The sequence below is a fragment of the Bombus flavifrons genome, chromosome 13 (genome assembly GCF_040668555.2).
Source record: "Bombus flavifrons isolate JBK064 chromosome 13, iyBomFlav1_principal, whole genome shotgun sequence".
NCBI classification, from domain to species: Eukaryota; Metazoa; Arthropoda; class Insecta; order Hymenoptera; family Apidae; genus Bombus; species Bombus flavifrons.
The window spans coordinates 5,718,777-5,737,933 of NC_138454.1; the positions used below are offsets into that span (position 1 = coordinate 5,718,777).

The window sequence follows — 19,157 nt, forward strand, 5'->3', positions numbered from 1 at the left end:
AAAATCTTACAAACAAAAGAGGCGTTTTGAAACTCGAGGCACGCATTTGCACGCGTGGCCTCGCGTGCGAAATAACGCGGCCCACGTTTGTAAAGAAGCGTTTCGCGGAATCGTTAGGAAGATGGTCGAAAAAGACACGCGATTAAGGTCAATTCCGGTCGCGCGGTTTTAATAAACGAGACCTTGTGCCGACACAGGTTTTAACGCACCCCAGAAACGCGCGCACTTAATCGGAATGACCTGTATTTCAACGTCGTTTCTTTCTATTGTCTCTTTCTCTCCCTCTTTTTCTCTCTTTCTCCCTTTGCATTTGTTCGAGCAGCACAACTACGGTTTTTATTAAAGTCTCTTTCCGATTCGCGGGGATATAGCCGTGCCGTGTAAATAGCGTCGATAAGAGGCAGGCACTCGCGACGAGAACGCGAAGTAACCCTTTGCGTCTTCAAACGAGCGTATTCTGGCTCAAGGATCGAGGGAGGGACGCATCATCGAGAAACGAGTACAACCGAGGAACGTTCAGCTTGTAAATTAATTATACTTTTGTAAGGAGTTCCTTTTTCTTTCTATGACAGTCGCTCGTTTGTAAATCGTGACACAATTCCTTCGTTGACGATTTACTAACTCGTTATGTTGCACCCAAACGAGAGGAATTTCGATAACACAGATCCCCCCACCCTCCTATCCCATTTATTAACAAGTTTGAACCGTTGCCTCATCGATGATCGATATCGAACTTGGCGTTTCAGCCGCGTGCGTGACCGATATTGGACGGTTTAATTAAAAAATTTTGCAGAACGAACGATTTCAGTCGCGAGAGCTGCCAGCGATAATAAAAAGATGCATCCGACGTAAAATGCTTCATATAGGATATGGGTTGCCTCGGTTTTTTGAAAATTAAAATGCTTTTTTTCGTAAATATCTATTTTCCAAACTGAAGCAACGTTTGATACAAACAATTCGTTCCATGTCGACATATTATTTTTCTATGAAGGTTATATATTCTGAACTGCCCTCTGTAGGTACGTAACTGACCGGTTTCTCGAATATCGATAACGTTCGATAATCGAAATAACGGAATAAGGAAGAGAGTTTCCGGTTTTGAATGCGTATTGAAAATATATACCTTAACTACACGTATACATGTGTATTTTAGGTATGCGTGAAATCGAGATCTCTAGTAAGGAAGAATTGGCGCCAAAATTGTTAATGGCGACTTCATATACATTCTGTATGTACATATGTATAACTAATGTCATATTCACGCAAGCTCTCAACTTTCAGAAAGAGAAACTTTAACAATTAATCGAACGAAGCTGTTTGTAATATTCATTTGGCGCCATAATATCATCCCAAGGGTTGGTTAAGCGCATACGAATCGCGTACGAATTGCATGCGATTGTGTATCCGTTGTATTGATGTCACGTATTTTGAAATAAACCGCACGACCGATATGCATGTCCAAACATAGTAAAGAATCGGCAATCGTGTGCTACGTTGAATTATCCGATTCTTACATATACGGATATGGAGAACGAATTATTCTTACTTGGCTTTCAAATTGCCTTCCAGCACATCGGCGCCTCCGCCTTTCCTTGTGGTCGAGAAATTCTATCATGGAAACTTGCGATCATACGTGCGTGATAACTTGTCACTTGCATTTCATTCCGCATTCGATACCGTCTACGTAACAACAATAGAACTACACCTTGCTCGAGTTTTAACAGAAACATATCGCCATTTCGGAGCACTCTCGAATGTACTATATCGCCATCTCTCGTAGCGAGTGAAATTACAGTCGATAGATTGGCTATGATCGATACGGTTTCATTTTACAGTGCTTCTCTTGAGACGCCATTTTCCAAAAATTTGAATTTACAACACATTCGCGGGAATATCGTGTTCGGTAACGGTTCGTGACTCGACAAAGTGGATGCTATTGAAATCGTAACAGAAACGTGACGACGGTGCTGAATTGAAATGTGTTGGCGTTTATGTTTGTAGTCGCAATTGGGTTCAAGTGGTAAAGGTAATTTAATGAAATACTTAATTCAAGAAATGTGAATACAGCTTCTTTTATACTTATGAAAAGTTCTCGAACATCTCATGTTGCTATATACGTATGTATACCGACATTATATGCTCTCCATATAATATTACCTGATATTACATTTATTCCTTTTAAGCTAGACGAGAATATATATTTTTTATTATACGTACGTACATAACGTACACAACGACATAGTTATAAGTACATCTTGTACGTATTTTTAGAATATGGAGATTGTTAAATAATTTCTTTATTCATCAGTTTCAGTATTCAAAGAAATGAAAATGGAACGTGAGAAAGATTCAATATTTTAATTTTCAATGATATTCAATTCAAATATGAAAATTTGCAAATTGTAGTTCCTTATCCTTTAATCTTTATTGAATTGCGAACGTTCGATGCATACCATATCTCAATATGTAGAATTTTATTTCTTTCCAGTTTAGAGGTCGCCATGTTCCATGCGTACGGCGCCATCTGCCATTCGTCGCGAAATATCGTCAAGAATTCATTCAAGTTGCGCGCGTTCTCTCCATTTGACAAGTGTTCCGTGTTGTGTAGGCCGGTGAATTCTAGCATAGAACGATCCAAAAGAAAATGGGTGTTACTGTGTAAGTAGATTTACAACTAAAAATATTTCTCCTGTTTACCCTTATTTACAATTTGAACGATCGTGGACACTTAATTTTATATACTATAGGTATTCGCTTTAACTTTTGACATTTAGAGGTTATGTCGAAATAGCACATGTTAGAATAGAACGAGCGTTCTAGAATGTTTTGTCTCAATTGTTATGATATTCTCATGACATTGCGATCGTCACAAGTATTTCTACTTGTCTAAATACAAAACTAACGCTCTTCAGTACCTCGTTAGTAACCGGCGTTTTGTATTTATCAGTTTGCAGCAATATCCGATGACAGAAAACAAAACCGGACCGCAAACGATCGAATTCCTGACAAAACGAGTCGTCGCTCTTGGTGCAGTGCAAACCGGCCAATTTTTAGTGGACTGTGAGACGTACGTTTCGGTGCCGCAATTGGGTGAGTGTTTTCACATTTTGAAATTGAATTTTCGTCATGTTAGTTGCTCAAATGCAGCGTAGTACGTCGTCTTGAGCACAGATGGCTATAATTGTACGTCTGCGAGAGAAGCTTCACAAAATGAACAAAATTTATCATCTTTTATTGTGATATATTGCGATATATATATATATAGGCAAAGTAATAAGAACCAAAACCTCATATCTCTTAATTTATGAAAGTATTATATGTCTATGAAGATATTATAGGATCATTTAGTATACTACATGTAGGAAATGTTGGTAAGAAGAGAATAAGAAAAACGATCGTTTGACGATTATATCTGCTTTTTCTTTTGGCATTTTATGTAGGTGTATATGGATTTCTATACAAACACGCAAGTAGTTGGTTCCGCCGAAGGTCATTTAGCGCTTGGATCGTCCGTTATTTCTAGAGAGGTACAAATGCAGACGCTAACGAATTACGATTTTTAAGTACATACTCATTCGTAGCTCAAATACAAGGTATACTCGTTCGATACGTGCACGTCTCTTTAAATGCAAATTCTCATACCACCGTGTCGGCAGGATTGTTTTGTGCTATTATTCGTATCTCTTCGATCGACTTTGCCCCGTTCAAGAAATATCCACAGATAACATGTGATTACTTCTGTCTATTTTTAGAATCGTTCTTGTAACTAAATTAGCCTAATTATATGTATATATGATGTAATCAAAGGAATCCGTAATAGAAATGTGGTAAGCATAAGTCGAAGTTCAATCGAAGAACCACGAACTCTTACAGCAGCGTATTTTATATTACAGTTTGCGTATCGTGTTCGATCGTGGATCGCGATCTTTTTTACGGTGGTCGTAATGCGAATTAATCGTCCCGCTTCGATTCGAATTTCGCGCATCACTGATCGATCGTAAAGATGATGCGCGAACATATAAACGCGTTCCTTAATTCGCGAAGGTACAAACGAGCTACGTCTAAGCGTCATTACAAAAATATTAAATCTAGCAAGCGAAGCTAGGCGCAGACCTTCCAGGCTAGGTCAGGTATATGTTTATATATATATATGTGGGAGATGGAAGGATATCGGGGTTTCCCTTTTGAAATGTTGGGAAAAACCCCAATACCCTAGTCCAGACTTTTATTATAGCTACACTTAAGTAATAAAACTAAGAAATAGTTTTAATGTTCTAATTCAATTTTATGACGATGGGCTTGGGCTCGAAATGACATAACGGATCACTGGACGTAGCCACGGTCAACGGGATGACGAATGCGAGTGATACACGTCTGACTCAACGTATAAGTCAAACTTATCTGACTGAACTGATCCGCAGTCCAAGTGGGACTGCCCTTATATATTCTTCTCCCCACCTCGCAGGTCAATCTTTGTTTTTAAGGAGAGCTATATAATTATTCCATCCTCTGTTAGGTACACGTCCATCCCTTGACCGTGGCTACGTCCAGTGACCCGTTATGTCACTTCGAGCCCAAGCCCATCGTCATAAAATTGAATTAGAACATTAAAACTATTTCTTAGTTTCAACATTCCAAAGGGGAAACCCCGATGTCCTTCCATCTCCGACATATATTACATATATATTATATATAATATACATACATGTAAGTTCATATTACTCTATATATATCCTTAATGTATGCAGCTTTTGAAAAATACGTTCTGTCGGAATATTCTCTTCCCTGATTAGCTTTATCTACATACAAACGTTCGAACATCCCATTCGGTGACGGCCAGCGCTTCCTTCGAATGTCCTTTCTTCTTTTATTGTCGATAACTTGTAAATAGTTCGCGTTTAATTTATTGTCGATATATAGAAGACGTAATTATGTATAATGTATATAGAGGCTACTTAACAGACCGTGGCGTTCTCAATGCCCGGATGCACTACCACTTTTGCTTTGCAAATTTTTCATTCTTTAACATATTCCATTAATGTTTCTATTTCTTTTGTCATTTCATAGTAACAGACTTTCCAAACTTCAGCAACTTGTATTATCCTTCTATCAATTTCAATGCACACATTTACAAGCAACTTTCATTATCCTTGTTCTGATACATGTATATACAGCGTACACGCACATACACACTCACGCACGATATACGCACACAAATATGTATACGAACGCGTGTTTGATGCGGGCCACAGAATTTTTCGAAATAAATATTTTTATTCGAACCGTGATGAAAAAGATAATTCGATCGGCCATTTCATCAACTCCATCGACGCGTTAATAAATTTTTTGATTGCACTTTGCTCAATGTGTACTGTAAACCCAATGTTTCTCCTTCAATTTTTGCCTTTCTCCTGTTTTTTCTTTTTTTTTTTTTTTTTGTTTAATGAACAAATCATTTCCGTTAAATGTTAGTATCACACCACGGCCTGCGTCATCAAACTCACGGTCTTTCGAGTAATAATTGCATAGCTACGCGTGCATTATGTAATACGAATTCTAATCTGACTTTCCACTCGCTGTTTACTACGTCTAAGGATTACGATAATACCTTCAATTCACGAAAGTGCACAGTGCAGATTTTTATTTTTTACTCTTTTTTTTTTCTTGTTTCCTTTACGTTATTTCGCTCGCTGCGTGTCTGTGTATATTATTTTACTTAGCTATTAACTAGCCGAAAGAGAGGTGTTCCGATTAATTAGGAAAGATGTGAGGGTGTTTATCGCTACTACTTGTACAGTTGTTTCGGAGAATTTATACCGCTACACCTATCCAGCCCTTCTAGACCACATTCTTAAAACATTTATATACTTATCGTTCGGCGCAGTACACTAAGGAAAAAGGAGATAGTCTCACGATGGTCGAAGAATTATTCTGTACAATTTATAATGTGTATATATTTATATATTCATATATAGAATCCCGGAGTATCTTTTCTTTTTTTTCCTTTTTGATTTATTTTTATTCTTATTCTACGTGCACCCGTTTCACGAGTATTGCACCTGCGTTAACTTAATTGTAAAGTTTCATTTATTCAATACTGCGTCCAAGCCCTTGAGCATTATAAGGTTCATTTAGATGGTAGGTTTGAGATTCGAAGATGCTGCGCTCTCGTTTATATTTGTAGACAGTGACACGCGTCTGAAAAATTTGATGAAACTCTACGTTAACTTTTGAAGAAATTTATTTTTATTGTTAGTATGTAGTATCTAACGGAAAGGCGGCAAATGGAAGTAATTGGAGTTACGTTTAAAGCGAAAGGGAGAGACATCGTTCACCGTCCACAAAAGTAATCGATCCGTTCTTTCCTTCCCTCTTTCCTCTGAACGTTTTAAGTACAAGTTTCCCTATTTCTATCGTACGTCGGAGGACCCAGCACTCTTCGTTAGAATATTGGATATGGCAGGGATATGACTCACGGGGTTATAAACGATTACAGATATAAGAAATCCTGCCGATAGACTACACGGAAAAAAATATCGTTTGACTCTATTATTTTATTACCAATGAATGAAGCATCTGTTTGAATGAAATTCGTAATTAATTTGATGAATACTCGATGTTCCTGATATGTCGATAATTTAATATCCCTGATATCGGGCGCTTAATTAATTGGAATTCGTTAAATCTAGGATTAAACAGCGACATTTTTTAGAAAAATATCAGAACGACTGAACGTAAACTCTTAACGAATGGAACTTCTTCGTTCTATAGATACATGAAGAATCATATAGAATCATATAGAATCTCTTCTTTTCTCACGTGAAACGATAATAACTCGTGGTGAATATTTTCATCCGTGAAGACCAGGCGTTCGATCACAGAGTGCAGACATCATTTCTGCAAAGTCGACGCTGACGAGTTCTACAAACTATATAAAAATACAAAATACAAATGCCGTTTCCTCGAATACCTTCCCTCAAAAGACTCCTCTCTCGGGTTCCAGATTCGACGATATCATTGCACGAATCTTACCCTATCCACCAAACGCTTATCTCATCGAAAATTGTAAAAAATTTCATCATCGATCACAGTCGTATCCTCGATCGGACTCGCATACTGTGTTCAAAAGAGTCACGACTGTCATCCACGTTACAATAGGACAAGCTTTTCAAGTTTCCATCTACGCACGCGTGTCTCGTAAGTTTGGCAATGGTTAGTTACAGTATTGTCGCAAAAATGTTGTTCACCGCGTCCGAACAGTTGCACGATCGGTATTACATAAGTGTTCGTACTGGTAATATGTATATAATGTACAATAATAGTCGATTTATACAATAGGTACTTAAGTATGAAAGATAGTACGCGTAATATGTATAATATATCTACAGTTAATAATATTGTCATCATTAAGTCAATAGTGGCCATTGTTAGAAACGTGGAACGAGCCTCCCTCCTCCGTGTGTTTATACTTATAGTCGCGACAAGTAAAATATTCTCTGCTCTGTCGTGTGTAAGTTATTTTCTCTCTCTTCTACATTCTTTCCTCGGCGATAGAGTTTACGTCACGATTTACGTTCACGGTGTATATAATACACCGTATATCACGGTCGTGCGAATAGCGTTAAATTGGCGGAAAAGCAAGGAACACTTCCTCGGCCACGCTCAGTCGATCACATCATCTGGTTACGTTCCATTTCGTTTTATACGATCGTCGTATTGAATAAAAAATACATATATCCTTCGTTCGTTGGTGCACGTTCATCACGTGGAGTAGAAATTTCCATTATTTTCCCATCGATTTAACAGGAACGCGTGTATCGTATTTCAATGGAGAAACAACTTGTTCCACGTTCTCCTTGGCGTTCTTACTTGGCCAACGAAACTGCTAAAACCACTAGGTTTGAACATCAGTCAGTCATACGCGCTTTCGAAACAACAAGAACTTGCTTTCTGGAAGAAAAGTGGAATTTTCCGTTTGTTATACTATCACGTTCTATTTAGTTAATTAGCTTTTCACGTATTAGTCGCGATTCGAAACTCGAAGACGTAAGTTGAAAATATCACGGTGAATCTTGAAGTGTTTAGAGAAACGTCGACGACAATCGACGGACCAGTCTATCGATTCTATTCTAAACAATTTATATTAATATATATACGACTATTATTTTTTCCTGCTTGTTTCTTCTTTTGTTTATATATATTTACACATGTACGTACGTATTCTGCGTTATTATCTGTACGTCTATATTTGCGTGCTCTCAGAAAAGGCACGTTGCACGGAAGAGCGTTCTTTATCTTTTTTTTCTTTTTTTCTTTTGTTTTTTTTTTTTGTATTGTTTCGACGAGATCCATCTTTCTTTTCGGGTGCGTGTAATCCGCAAGTATTCGTTCTACGTAGTTTCGATAGTTACGGAAAATAACGTATGCTAATTTAATGCGCTTCTTGGTCAAAATATCGTTCAACGTTTCACAAGGCAAATCACGAAGATGGTTATCTAATACGAATTTATGTAATTCAGTCGTGTCGTTTGAAAACAGATCTTATTCCTTCATTTAACGATTTATAATATCGAAAGTGAGCATAAAACTGGTCAGAGGGAGGAGAAATTAACACTCGAACGTCTCGCTGCGTTCTTCAATTTCTAACAAGTTACCCGCTATTAATCGTTAACCTCTATTCTACGTTCATATAAATTGTACCTTTTTTGATTACTTGATACAAGTCTTTTAGAATGTTTTACACGTCAAGTATTCGAAGATGATTAGAAAGGGAGACTCGACGCGTTCGTTCGATCGAATGTACGCGTTTCTGACCAATCTTATACGCCAGCTGATGAATCATGAAATATTACGTTCATATTCATTTCTATCGTCTCGTCAACTGAAAAAAGCTCGTATCAAATCGATCAAGGAACTCAATAATCTAACGTCATTGCTAATGAGATCTTGCTGTGGTAAAAATCAAGTCGTTTCAATACCCTTCGATGTAGCAAATAAACAATTATCTCTGTTACCAGAGACTCTCGGTGGTTCGTCGTGGAAAGAAAATCTTCTAATACTTAAATATATTCTAAACGTCGCGAAAAAATCACGATTCCAATTCGCGTCAATCGAAAGCTTAATCGGAAAAATACATCGGAAGAACGAGTGTCGTGAAAATCAGGTCACCAAGCTTCCTCGTTATCAACGAACCATTAAACATATCGGGTAGACGATGATCCATCGACGAAGAACGCTTTGATCGACTATTATCGTCAACCCTATTGCGTTTCTTCGTGCATCACAAGTAGCACGTTTTGTAATAAATGAAAGCAACCGTGTCCTTGCCGAATGTCCTGCATTCTCTCTCGTAGTGTACCTGGCCGGGCTCGTACTTGCCACCCTGCGGATATCTGTTCAGCCTGGACAAACTTCTGTAGAGCCTCAAATAATCATCTTCGAGTTGGTCCTCCCGATATCTTCGACGTCTGTAACCATCGTCCAGCAGCCTGTCGTTTCTCCATTCCCTGTTCGACGATAGAAGAGACGAATCGCCTGAATCTCGTATTCTATCGTCCAGCTCGAGGTCCGAGAGGTCCTGCAAGCTTCTCGGGTAGCTACGCCGCGATTCGAGGGAATTGGCCGGCTGATCTCTGAAATTGATGGTTCTACTTCGTCTGGGCAAAGTCGAGCTGTAAAGCCTCTCGCCCCTTCCGTGACTAATGCCGTTCCTCAGGATCGGCTTAGACCCGTTTAAATCACTCGAGACGTCCCTCCAGCTGTTGTCCTCGTACGCAGCCGTGTAATCGCGATGCCTAACTCGTCGAGGCTGCATCTCCATGTCGCGATTTACGTAATTCGAATCGATGCTTCTTTCTTCTGGATACGTATCCTTTGGATATACGTCCTTTGGGTAGGCACATCTATCTCGGCGATTTCGTCCGTTCCGACCATAACGATGCTGATTCTCCTCGAGTACTTCGGGTCGTTCGTTTAGCCGATCGGAGAATCGATAATCGTTTCGGATCACGTCTCCGTTGCTTCTATGCGTTGTGGTCGCGTTGCTGCGCGAACTTTCGTCGGTGGAACGACGCGCCGTGAAGAATCCACGGGACTGCATGAAACTCTCAACGTTTCTACCGATTCTGTTAGTTTTCTCGGCGAAGATGTTGCAATAATCGGATAATTTGCGATGATTACTCCTGTAGTTCGGTATGTGACAAGACGTCGTTGGAATATCCGTAGCTGGATTCGCATTATACAGCTCTCTCGGATCGTGTTGATTCGGATAAGCTCCTCCTGGCAGGGGTTTGTTGGATTTCTCCAGGTTCGACAAACCCCCCGTTAACGAGGCCTTATACTACCGTGCCTGTGCGTAGTCTGGATTCATCTCGTCCAGTTGTTTCCCTTTGGTCTCGGGCACGCAGCATACTACGAAACATAGTCCGCATACCGCGACTGCTGCGTAGAACCAGAATGCTCCGTGTAGACCAAACGTCTGTAACGTGATTTGGAAATATTTAACGTCGTGTCACATATGAAATGCCATGATACGGTATATGAATAATATTATCTAATCTCGCAAGATTCTAATCCGCAAGACGACACACAGACCCATTTCACGATATCAGTTTCGAGAATTACGCAATGAGAATAACAACAATCGGTTAAAGAAGCGTAATCTCCGTTAGTTAGCTAGTTATTTTAGTTAGTTAGTCAGGCAATAAACTAGTGCATTAATGATATTTTAGTACCATACACTCATTTGGATACTATGGCAGATAAGTACCGAGGTATTTCAATTACGCACTGAAGCATGATCAGATACTGCGCTCGATTGTAGTTTATCGATCGAGCTTCTAATTAAATACCATATAGCTGGAATACCCAGACACTCGATATGCGTTAACCCGAAAGCGGTTGACGTTCTGCGCGACGTTACGATCATACGTGATTAGGGCGTCTCACCTGCTGAAAATCCATGAAGAGCTTAATGCCGACGAACGCGCAGAAGTAGTTGAAGCTCATGCTGATGCTGGAACCGAGGCCACGATACTGCAGGGGAAAGAGCTCGCCAATCAATAACCACGAAATTGGCGATATGCCCAAAGCTAGAGCGGTCGTGAAGACGAGCACGCAGAGCAACGGTATCCAGTCGTGCTGGCCGACCACCGCCGTGTCCGGATAGCCCAGATTTTGCGTCTGCGACATGTAATAGGCATAACTGCCGAAACCTGCTAACGCCAACGACATGAACACGGTACTGGCAATCAGCAGCGGTAGCCTACCCACGATGTCGATCAGGAATCCTGTAAAACGCAACAAAACGATGAACGAAACGTTAGGAAGTCGATGGATTTCGTTGTGCACGTATTTTATGGCTACGAGAATTTCTCTCGAATATTTTCTTTTATTCTCGTCGTTTGACGAATGCGTACAACGACTAGCAAAGGCTCGGGCTACCGTACCTGATAACATAGAAGCCAATAATTGCACAAAGCCAATTGCAATGGTCGCGCCGTGAGGATTCATGCCGCCCAGAGTCTGACGGAATATAATGACCGCGTAATAATTGAACGCGTTCGCGCCAGAAAATCGCTGGAAGAACATTAACCCGCACGTGATGGCGATTGGCTTGTACAGCTCAGGTGTGAACATGCTGTTCTTGAGCGTCTGCTCGTACTGCTTCGCTCGTGACGCCAGGATATTCGTTTTGATCACCTGCAACAATCGGATAATCGAAGTTTGTAGTACCGTGATGAATCGCTTGAAAATAGAGAAGATACACGAGCGAAGTTCCGTTGAATCGTCGTTTGATTACGATGTAATACAATTTGCTGTACGACGAGAAGGTATACCGATCGCATAAAAGAGGTATTCATAAGGCGAAGTATCTTTGAAATTACCTGTAGTTCATGACGTATGTCGACCTGATCACCGCGCAGCCATTGCAAGCTCTTGGCAGCTTCGTCGTCTTTGCCATTCAGAACGAGGTACGATGGCGTCTCGGGTATAAAGAAAGTACCTAGAAAGAGCATCGACGGCGCTATGGCTACCAGCAGTGCGCTCTGTCGCCAGTTCAGGTACGTGCCCGCGATGTACGACAATAACACGCCAACGTTACCGACCACTTTCAGCATCGCCGATAGGCAGCCCCTGATTCCCGGCATCGAGATTTCTGATATGTATACCTGAACGAAACGATTATTTGCTAGTAGAGGCCTCGTTTGCAATAATAAACAATAAACGGAGGAGTAAAACCGGCGAAGAATATGTAAGTACCAGAAGAGAATATTCTTAACGAAAAGAAAGGAAACGTAATTATTTCTGTTAATATCGCTGTTTAAATCGTTTATTATACTTAGTCAATCTCTGTACATCGAACAGGTTAACAGATTTAGAAAAGCTAAATAAATATCGTAAAACATGCCTAATTGGCACTTACGATTATAGTTCTATGTTATACTAGCGCTAACAGATAATAAATTATAGTCTAACATCATTTATACGATCTCCGTTTATTGGGACGAGACTTTAGTGTCCCATTAAATGAACTCCTGCCGATTATATCCACTTGTTCGAACGCAAACTCGTATTATATGGAGGGAAAGTCACAGATAATGGGGAAATTCAATGAACTTTTACCACGCGTATGAACTCTAATTACACAAATTATTTGTCTTCTTATATCGAATTTATATACGCCAAGTTACAAGTACCACGTGGATTAGCTCCGTAAATTCAAAGATACAGAAAATTAAATGACACACTGTGTATTTTAAATGTACCGTTACTTATTTCTAGTCTTCGTATCGTATAGAAAGATAAAAGAAGCTATACCTGAGCTACCATAACGATCATGCAGCAGCAAAGGCCTCCGATGAAGCTCGTGACGTATACCAATTCCAAGCAGGGTGCGATGCCCGTAAGGATCCATACGGCGGCCAGAGGCAAAGACGTGACACGGAGCGCCAATCTACGACCCCTCCTCATTATCCAATCGCCGATCATAGCACCGAACCATGCGCCCAGCATCGACAACGACGCTACCCACGAGGCTTCTTGTTGCGTCACTGAGAAAGCCGACCTGCGACAAATGGCAATACGGTTACAGATGACAGGAACTAACGTTATGCGAGGACCTAATCGTTCCCTAATACCAGGCCGCCTACTCTGCCCCTCTTCTCTCTCTCTCTGTCTCTCTCTCTCCTTCTGTCGTGTGGTTTTGATTAAGTCGCTGAACACGATCGATCGTTAGATCGGTCCTTGTAACGCATCGATCTTCGTAACCGGTTCAAGGATAGCTAACCAGTTGATGTGCTCTATTCCGACCAATACGTTGCCTTATTCGTCGATTAATTCGAGCCAATTATGCATCGTTTATGCGTTATAACCTATTTTATATGGTAAAAGAAAACCGTGAAAGGTTGTTAACTGAAGGAGTTGATATAATACGATAATGATGATGAGTTATCATTTTTGGAGCAGAGATCTGTGTATCGTGGTTGGATGTCATCTTAGGCTCGGTGCAAATTAGTCGTGCAAATATTTTGTTAGCGTATCGAATTATGCAAAGAAATACACGTTGCGATCGAATGTCTTAGATTGTCCGAAAAGTGTCTTTCTTTTACAGACACGTCTTCTACAACGACGCATCTTTGTACAAACATGAAACCTAATCTGTCAAACGTTATGATCTGGATCTTGATAGAACAAAGTGGGGATCATATGTAATTTGATAACATAATATAAAACGGAAAATGTGCATCCATTATTTCCTTACAAAACGAAAGAAACTTTTCGGACGACCTAATACTTAAAGATTTCTCGCATATATTCGTTGAATCTATATCTCAATTACAGTGACGAATGAAGCGTGTGACAACCGAAATGCATATACCGATAAGAAGCCATATATTTGCTCGCCCTGACATTTTCATTATAGCCTTATAATCGATTTTGTAGCGTTTAGTTGCGATTAAAAACACAAATTGTTCGTCGTAAATTTCGAGGTTACGTAAAGAATGTAAACAGTCGAATATTATTGAAGGCATATAGCTAATGAACACAGTATTCTCGCCACTTTATGTGGCGTGCTTCGTTTATAATGCAACGTGATAAAACCGAGCCACTATCGCGGAGAAAGTGTGCGACAGCCAGCTCGAAACGGAACAGAGTGACGTTAATGCATTTGTTAAGTGAATTATCTAAGACCCAAGATATTCGCCCGCGCTTTATTACGACCCGGCGAAATATCTCGTCGGGTTTATTTAATTTGCTTATCTACCGACCGACGCTAATCGTTACCGGACACGACACATCTAACTCACAATTACTTATGAAGTTTCACTTTTCCTGTTTGCACATTAACGCCCGTGTTACGCTGCTCTACGTCTACGTCGTTTCTTAACGCAACTTACACGCTGCTCGCTATGATCTAAATCGCGTAGAACTATTGCGCGTGAAAATATTACTTACCCAGTGTCGTTGTTTGATGTTTGATAAAGATGAGGTGGTTGGTTGTCTAGAATGGAGTCCAAGGCTGGTGAGGTGTAACCCTTTGCCAGGCCTGAGGACAGTGTTCCCATAGACAGCGCTAGGGTGGCCAACACCTACGATGATATGCAAATTTGTTATGTTAATCGGTTTAAAGCGTCTGTCGTTTTGAGATTACGCGTGAAATAGGAACTGCTGTGTTTTAGGTTTTCAATTTTATAATCTTTACTATCTTTGATATATCTCGTAAACTGTGGTAAGTGTGTAAACGTTATTTGTTTCTGGTGGTAGAGTGTATAAAATATATTAGAAGATCAATTTAGTTCAAATTGGAAATACAGAAGAACAAAAAACAGTTCGAATAAAATAGAATCTATAACAAAATTTCTTTTCCATAGACATTACTCTCCCTAATAGAACCCATAGAAAATATCGTAGGTTATCATAAACAAAGTCAACGCGCGTTTTCTGATATTCTTCATCTGTTTACTAAACTTTTCATTCTCTCTCGTTCTTTCCACGTCTATTAATAACAAGAACGTCACTTGCCCCGAACCAAAAAGATCCAGTAGGTACGTAGGCAAAAATGGTAAAAAAACCTCAGCGCTAGAAATTAATCAAGATACAAATTTCAATAAAAAAAATAAAAACACGACAAATTATAGGTCGAAAAGTACTTGTGCGGATTTATCAGGAATTTAAGAATCCGGAAGGATTTATCAGGTCTATGAAGATCGTAAGTTTCGTAAGTTAAGGGTAGTCAGAGGGTTGCGAATTCCTTCATCGGCAAATATAGCAATGCCAGCGATGTATATCACGGAGGCTGCATATCGCAGGTTGCAATCGTCGGACAAATTGTTGGCCACAAACTGAAAGCAGATCTCTACCCTCGCAAGGAATACTGAACATTTCGCATTGGGCCAGGCTCGTGCACACGCATCCTCGGCAACGATCGAGCCGCGCGCGTGACAATGCTCGAGAACGCTCGAGTTCCTCGTGTGTAGAAACCACCGATTTTATGGTGCAGGGAGCCGAAATTACGGCGCGATGGAATCTCGCGCGGAGGAATGCGAAACGTTGCTGCAACCAATCTCTCTATCTCTCTCACTCGCTCGCTCATTCACTCGTCCACTCATTCTCTTTCTCATGAATCCTCGAGCCTTTGCGATGAAAGGCTAGCGTTCGCGCGTTTCGATAAACCACAAAGAACAGATTTCCTCTGCTGGCCGATCTCGTTTCCGCGTGGAAATGGATCGTAAAATCGTTGAAAAAGCAAACCTGCGTGGTTGTTGATTAATCGCAGTAGTGTAGTTACTTAGGAACGATGGATTTGCGACACGGTCGTTTATAAACGTTGCAAATTATTCATCCCATGTGTGCACAGATCTAAGCGCCACGACCGCTTTTCACAATATCTCTTCCTCGGTTGCGTCACCGCGCGTGCCTCGTTTGTGTTACTGCAAAGTAAAATACACAAGCATGGTGGCAGTAAAATACACTCGCGGATAGCCACTGCTCGTGCTGCAGCTTCTGCAACCATTAAGTTCTTGAAACTTCCGGGATTCTCCAGCTTTGCTGCCCTTCATACCTACGTCTGGAATACCGAAAATCCTCGATATCCAAGAGAACTCTGTACTTAGACTTCTATAGAATTCTCAGTTATATACATAATACGTGTGTCTAGTGTTTAGCATCGTCAATTCGACCTCCAAAGTCGTAATTTCTGTTTTCTTTTCCTTACTTTTCAGCGTGTATAATTAGAAAGTGTTTATACTCGAACAGCTACTGTAGCGTAGTATACGTTCGCACCTTTGATTTTACGATTTGTTGAGTGACAACAGAAACCCACTCGACCGTGTAAATCATTCTCGTGCTATTCGAATCTATACTTTTTACGCGGGAAATCCAATTTTATTGGCAGTATCTGTTCCGGCAAGTCGATCTGCTAGATAGTGTAGAACTACTTATTCGTTTGAATAAGAAATAGAGATGACATCAACCGCTCGAGCCGGACAGCATGTGAAAAATATTCGTGTCGAGGTATTCGATATTCTTTTCCAGGCGAATTTTTCCGCTCTTATGTCGGTCAGCTCACCGAGAATATAATTATTTATGAGCTATAATTGTAGGTAATGCAGGGTGTGCCTGCAATTATTGTGCAATTTCGTGATCTCGACGAGGTTGCTTCGCGTAAAATAAATTGCCACGTTTAAAGATCGCGAGATAAATGCATTAATTCATCGTGAAAGAGGGCAAAATTGTCCGCTTATTGAATTATGGCTAGCAGATAATTCAATTGCCGCGTAATGCAGTATTGATCGGTGGCTGTCAAAAATAATGATCGCTGCCCCATTCGATTCTCATCTCCGATTGCGGATAGAGACGTCCGCTCTTAATTAGTCGTTCGGTTAGTTCCTATGCTTTTAAATAATACATCATTTTCTTGCGTAATTCGGTCATAAATTTGAAATAATTAAAATAAACTAGACTTAAGGCTAAATGAAATACGCTTGTACACTGTTCCTCGGTTGTTGTCTCTGTCAACTTATCGACTACCTTTAACGAACTTTTCTAAGGTGACACTAATATCAGAAAAGTAAGAAAAAGATTTGAAAATCTCGCAAATCTCTAAAATTTTAATCCGCCACTTCCTCTCGCGATAAATCTCCCGAGCGAAATAACGAACACGTCGGAAGCAACCGGAAGGCGTGGCGGAAAAATTGCAAATGCGATGGTCGCGAACGAGTTCACCGTAACGCGGTGTCGCGGTACAGCTTTGCCGCTGAATCCGTAAAGCCGTGTCACTCGCACCTGTTCTAAAATCCTGTCGATATTTTATATTAAACTCTAGCGAGCACACACGTGTCGCCTGTTGTGTTTCATCCACACACACAACACACTTGTGTTTCGTCGCTATTTGGACGTTGAATCTGTGTTACAGTTCGTAGCATTACTTAGGAATTTTCTGTCGCGTGTATTTTGTCCCTGAACACGTCCAAAAATCACGCGCACACTGCGTGTTTCATTGCTGGTCCGACATTAAAATTTTGTTCTATTGTCGAAAAGAAATTTTGCGTCGCGTGTCTGAAGATATCCAAAAATCACACACGCACGGTATACGTCATCGTAGTTTCGATGAATTTCACTGAGATTGTTATAGTTCGCAGCGTCGCTTAGAAGGAATTTTAAAAGACACGCGTCCTATGCCGATCCCACATAAATTTGCATAAACTTTCGATATTCCGCCGGCGTATTAGAGGCTATTAAACGCGACACAGCGATAACCTTTCCGCCAGAGACGTCGATATGCTGGCTCTGCGAACAATGATGCGTGGGTCGCGAACCGCTTTTCAAAGCTTTTTATTGCAGCGACACGGATCGTGCGAAAATCGTGCAGCTACTTAAATACGATCTTGATTAAACGACCAATCATTCTGGCGTGAGTCACTGCACTCGCGGAGTCTCGCTGGTCGATATTTCTGATACTCGTTATCAGTCGGGATCCGAGCTTTGGCTAGAGTTGCTGATCGAAAAATCGTAATTGATCGGGTTGATCTATAATTGAGTCAGTCAGAGGCTTATACATTATACATTGAGAAATAGAAGAAAATAATACAATACATATTATTGATATTTATCTTGGAATTTATCGTTATTCGCACTACTTGCTTGCGAAAAATCGCGATCGATAATAATTTGGTTTTTCGGAAAGTTGAATATTAATAACGCAATAGTATTGTTAATAATGGGATTGCGAGGCTAAAAGCGGGGCTGAGCAATTTTAGTTTCTCAAGGAATCAATTACCGATAAACTGTTCCTGTTTTATCGTTATTTCTCATATTAGCTTGATCTGCGTAATTATTTTGGGAATGCAACGATCGATAGCTGTATCGTTGCATGGCAAATGATACTTGCGACGTTAACTTGCAAAATTTTGAAAGTATGGAAAATCGTAAAGAATTATCTTTGGACATAATCGATCGCCTTCATCCAGGCTGGAAATTGCCTGGAAGCAGTGACACGATGAACGCAACGTGTCGAGCGGATCCCGGTAGTAGCCAGTTACTCTTGTCGACGCGTTAGTCTGGTGCAATTACTCGAATACGAAATCGGGCATCAGCATGAAGGAGAAGCAACGACGCTACGTGACTCACCAGCGGTTTACGACATTCGACAGTGCGATGCTGCTGTAAACCAACCGGTGGCTCGCGTCGCCCTCCGCTGGTATCGCGTCCAGCTGGTGACCCAGCTTGGGCCCAGCGTTTAACCCTTTTGATGCTGACTTTCAATCTAACACGCTGACCATTTATAGTCACAGCGCGTTAAACTCATCTGTCAAACGTTCGTCTACGTACGTTGAAACGCCACTTGGGGGAAACGCGATCGAACAATCCGGATCGACATTAAACTGAAACTCGAAACTCCGAGTAACCGAATTATCCTATCTGTTAGGTTTGATAGGAGAGAAACAATATAGATCATGTTTGTTGTTACTGACTATAATATTGGATCTGGCAATTCCGTTATAACGTTGCATGTAGACTAATTTACATACGACCTCGTCGGCTTTATATGACGTACGTGGCGTGTACAATGAGCAAGATGTCGTGAAATTAGAGCGAGACGTATTTTCGTTAATTGAGCAACTCGCAGTGAATGCGATATAAATGACAGAATCTTT

At 40.5% G+C, this 19,157-nt stretch overlaps 2 protein-coding genes across 5 annotated transcripts in view; one reads left to right on the top strand and one right to left on the bottom strand.

Annotated features, from left to right (window-relative positions):
* Nucleotides 1-1,900: 1,900 nt before the first annotated feature.
* Nucleotides 1,901-19,157, top strand: part of LOC138186426 (mediator of RNA polymerase II transcription subunit 20) — a 142,138-nt gene continuing 124,881 nt past the window's right edge. Inside the window, exons 1-3 of the mRNA XM_069126312.1 lie at nt 1,901-2,026; nt 2,489-2,658; nt 2,948-3,090. Of these exons, the coding sequence (XP_068982413.1) occupies nt 2,645-2,658; nt 2,948-3,090 (157 nt within the window). The 5' untranslated portion in view covers nt 1,901-2,026; nt 2,489-2,644. The remainder of the gene's footprint in view (nt 2,027-2,488; nt 2,659-2,947; nt 3,091-19,157) is intronic.
* Nucleotides 6,804-19,157, bottom strand: part of LOC138186425 (facilitated trehalose transporter Tret1) — a 108,601-nt gene continuing 96,247 nt past the window's right edge. For 2 of the 4 annotated variants that reach the window (XM_069126307.1, XM_069126308.1), the window contains exons 3-8: nt 14,458-14,591; nt 12,820-13,066; nt 11,886-12,170; nt 11,448-11,700; nt 10,948-11,288; nt 6,804-10,477 (exon numbers count right to left, since the gene is read on the bottom strand). In XM_069126307.1, coding sequence (XP_068982408.1) covers nt 10,340-10,477; nt 10,948-11,288; nt 11,448-11,700; nt 11,886-12,170; nt 12,820-13,066; nt 14,458-14,591 — 1,398 coding nt within the window. In that variant the 3' untranslated portion in view covers nt 6,804-10,339. The other 2 variants (XM_069126309.1, XM_069126310.1) reach the window with 2 other exon arrangements.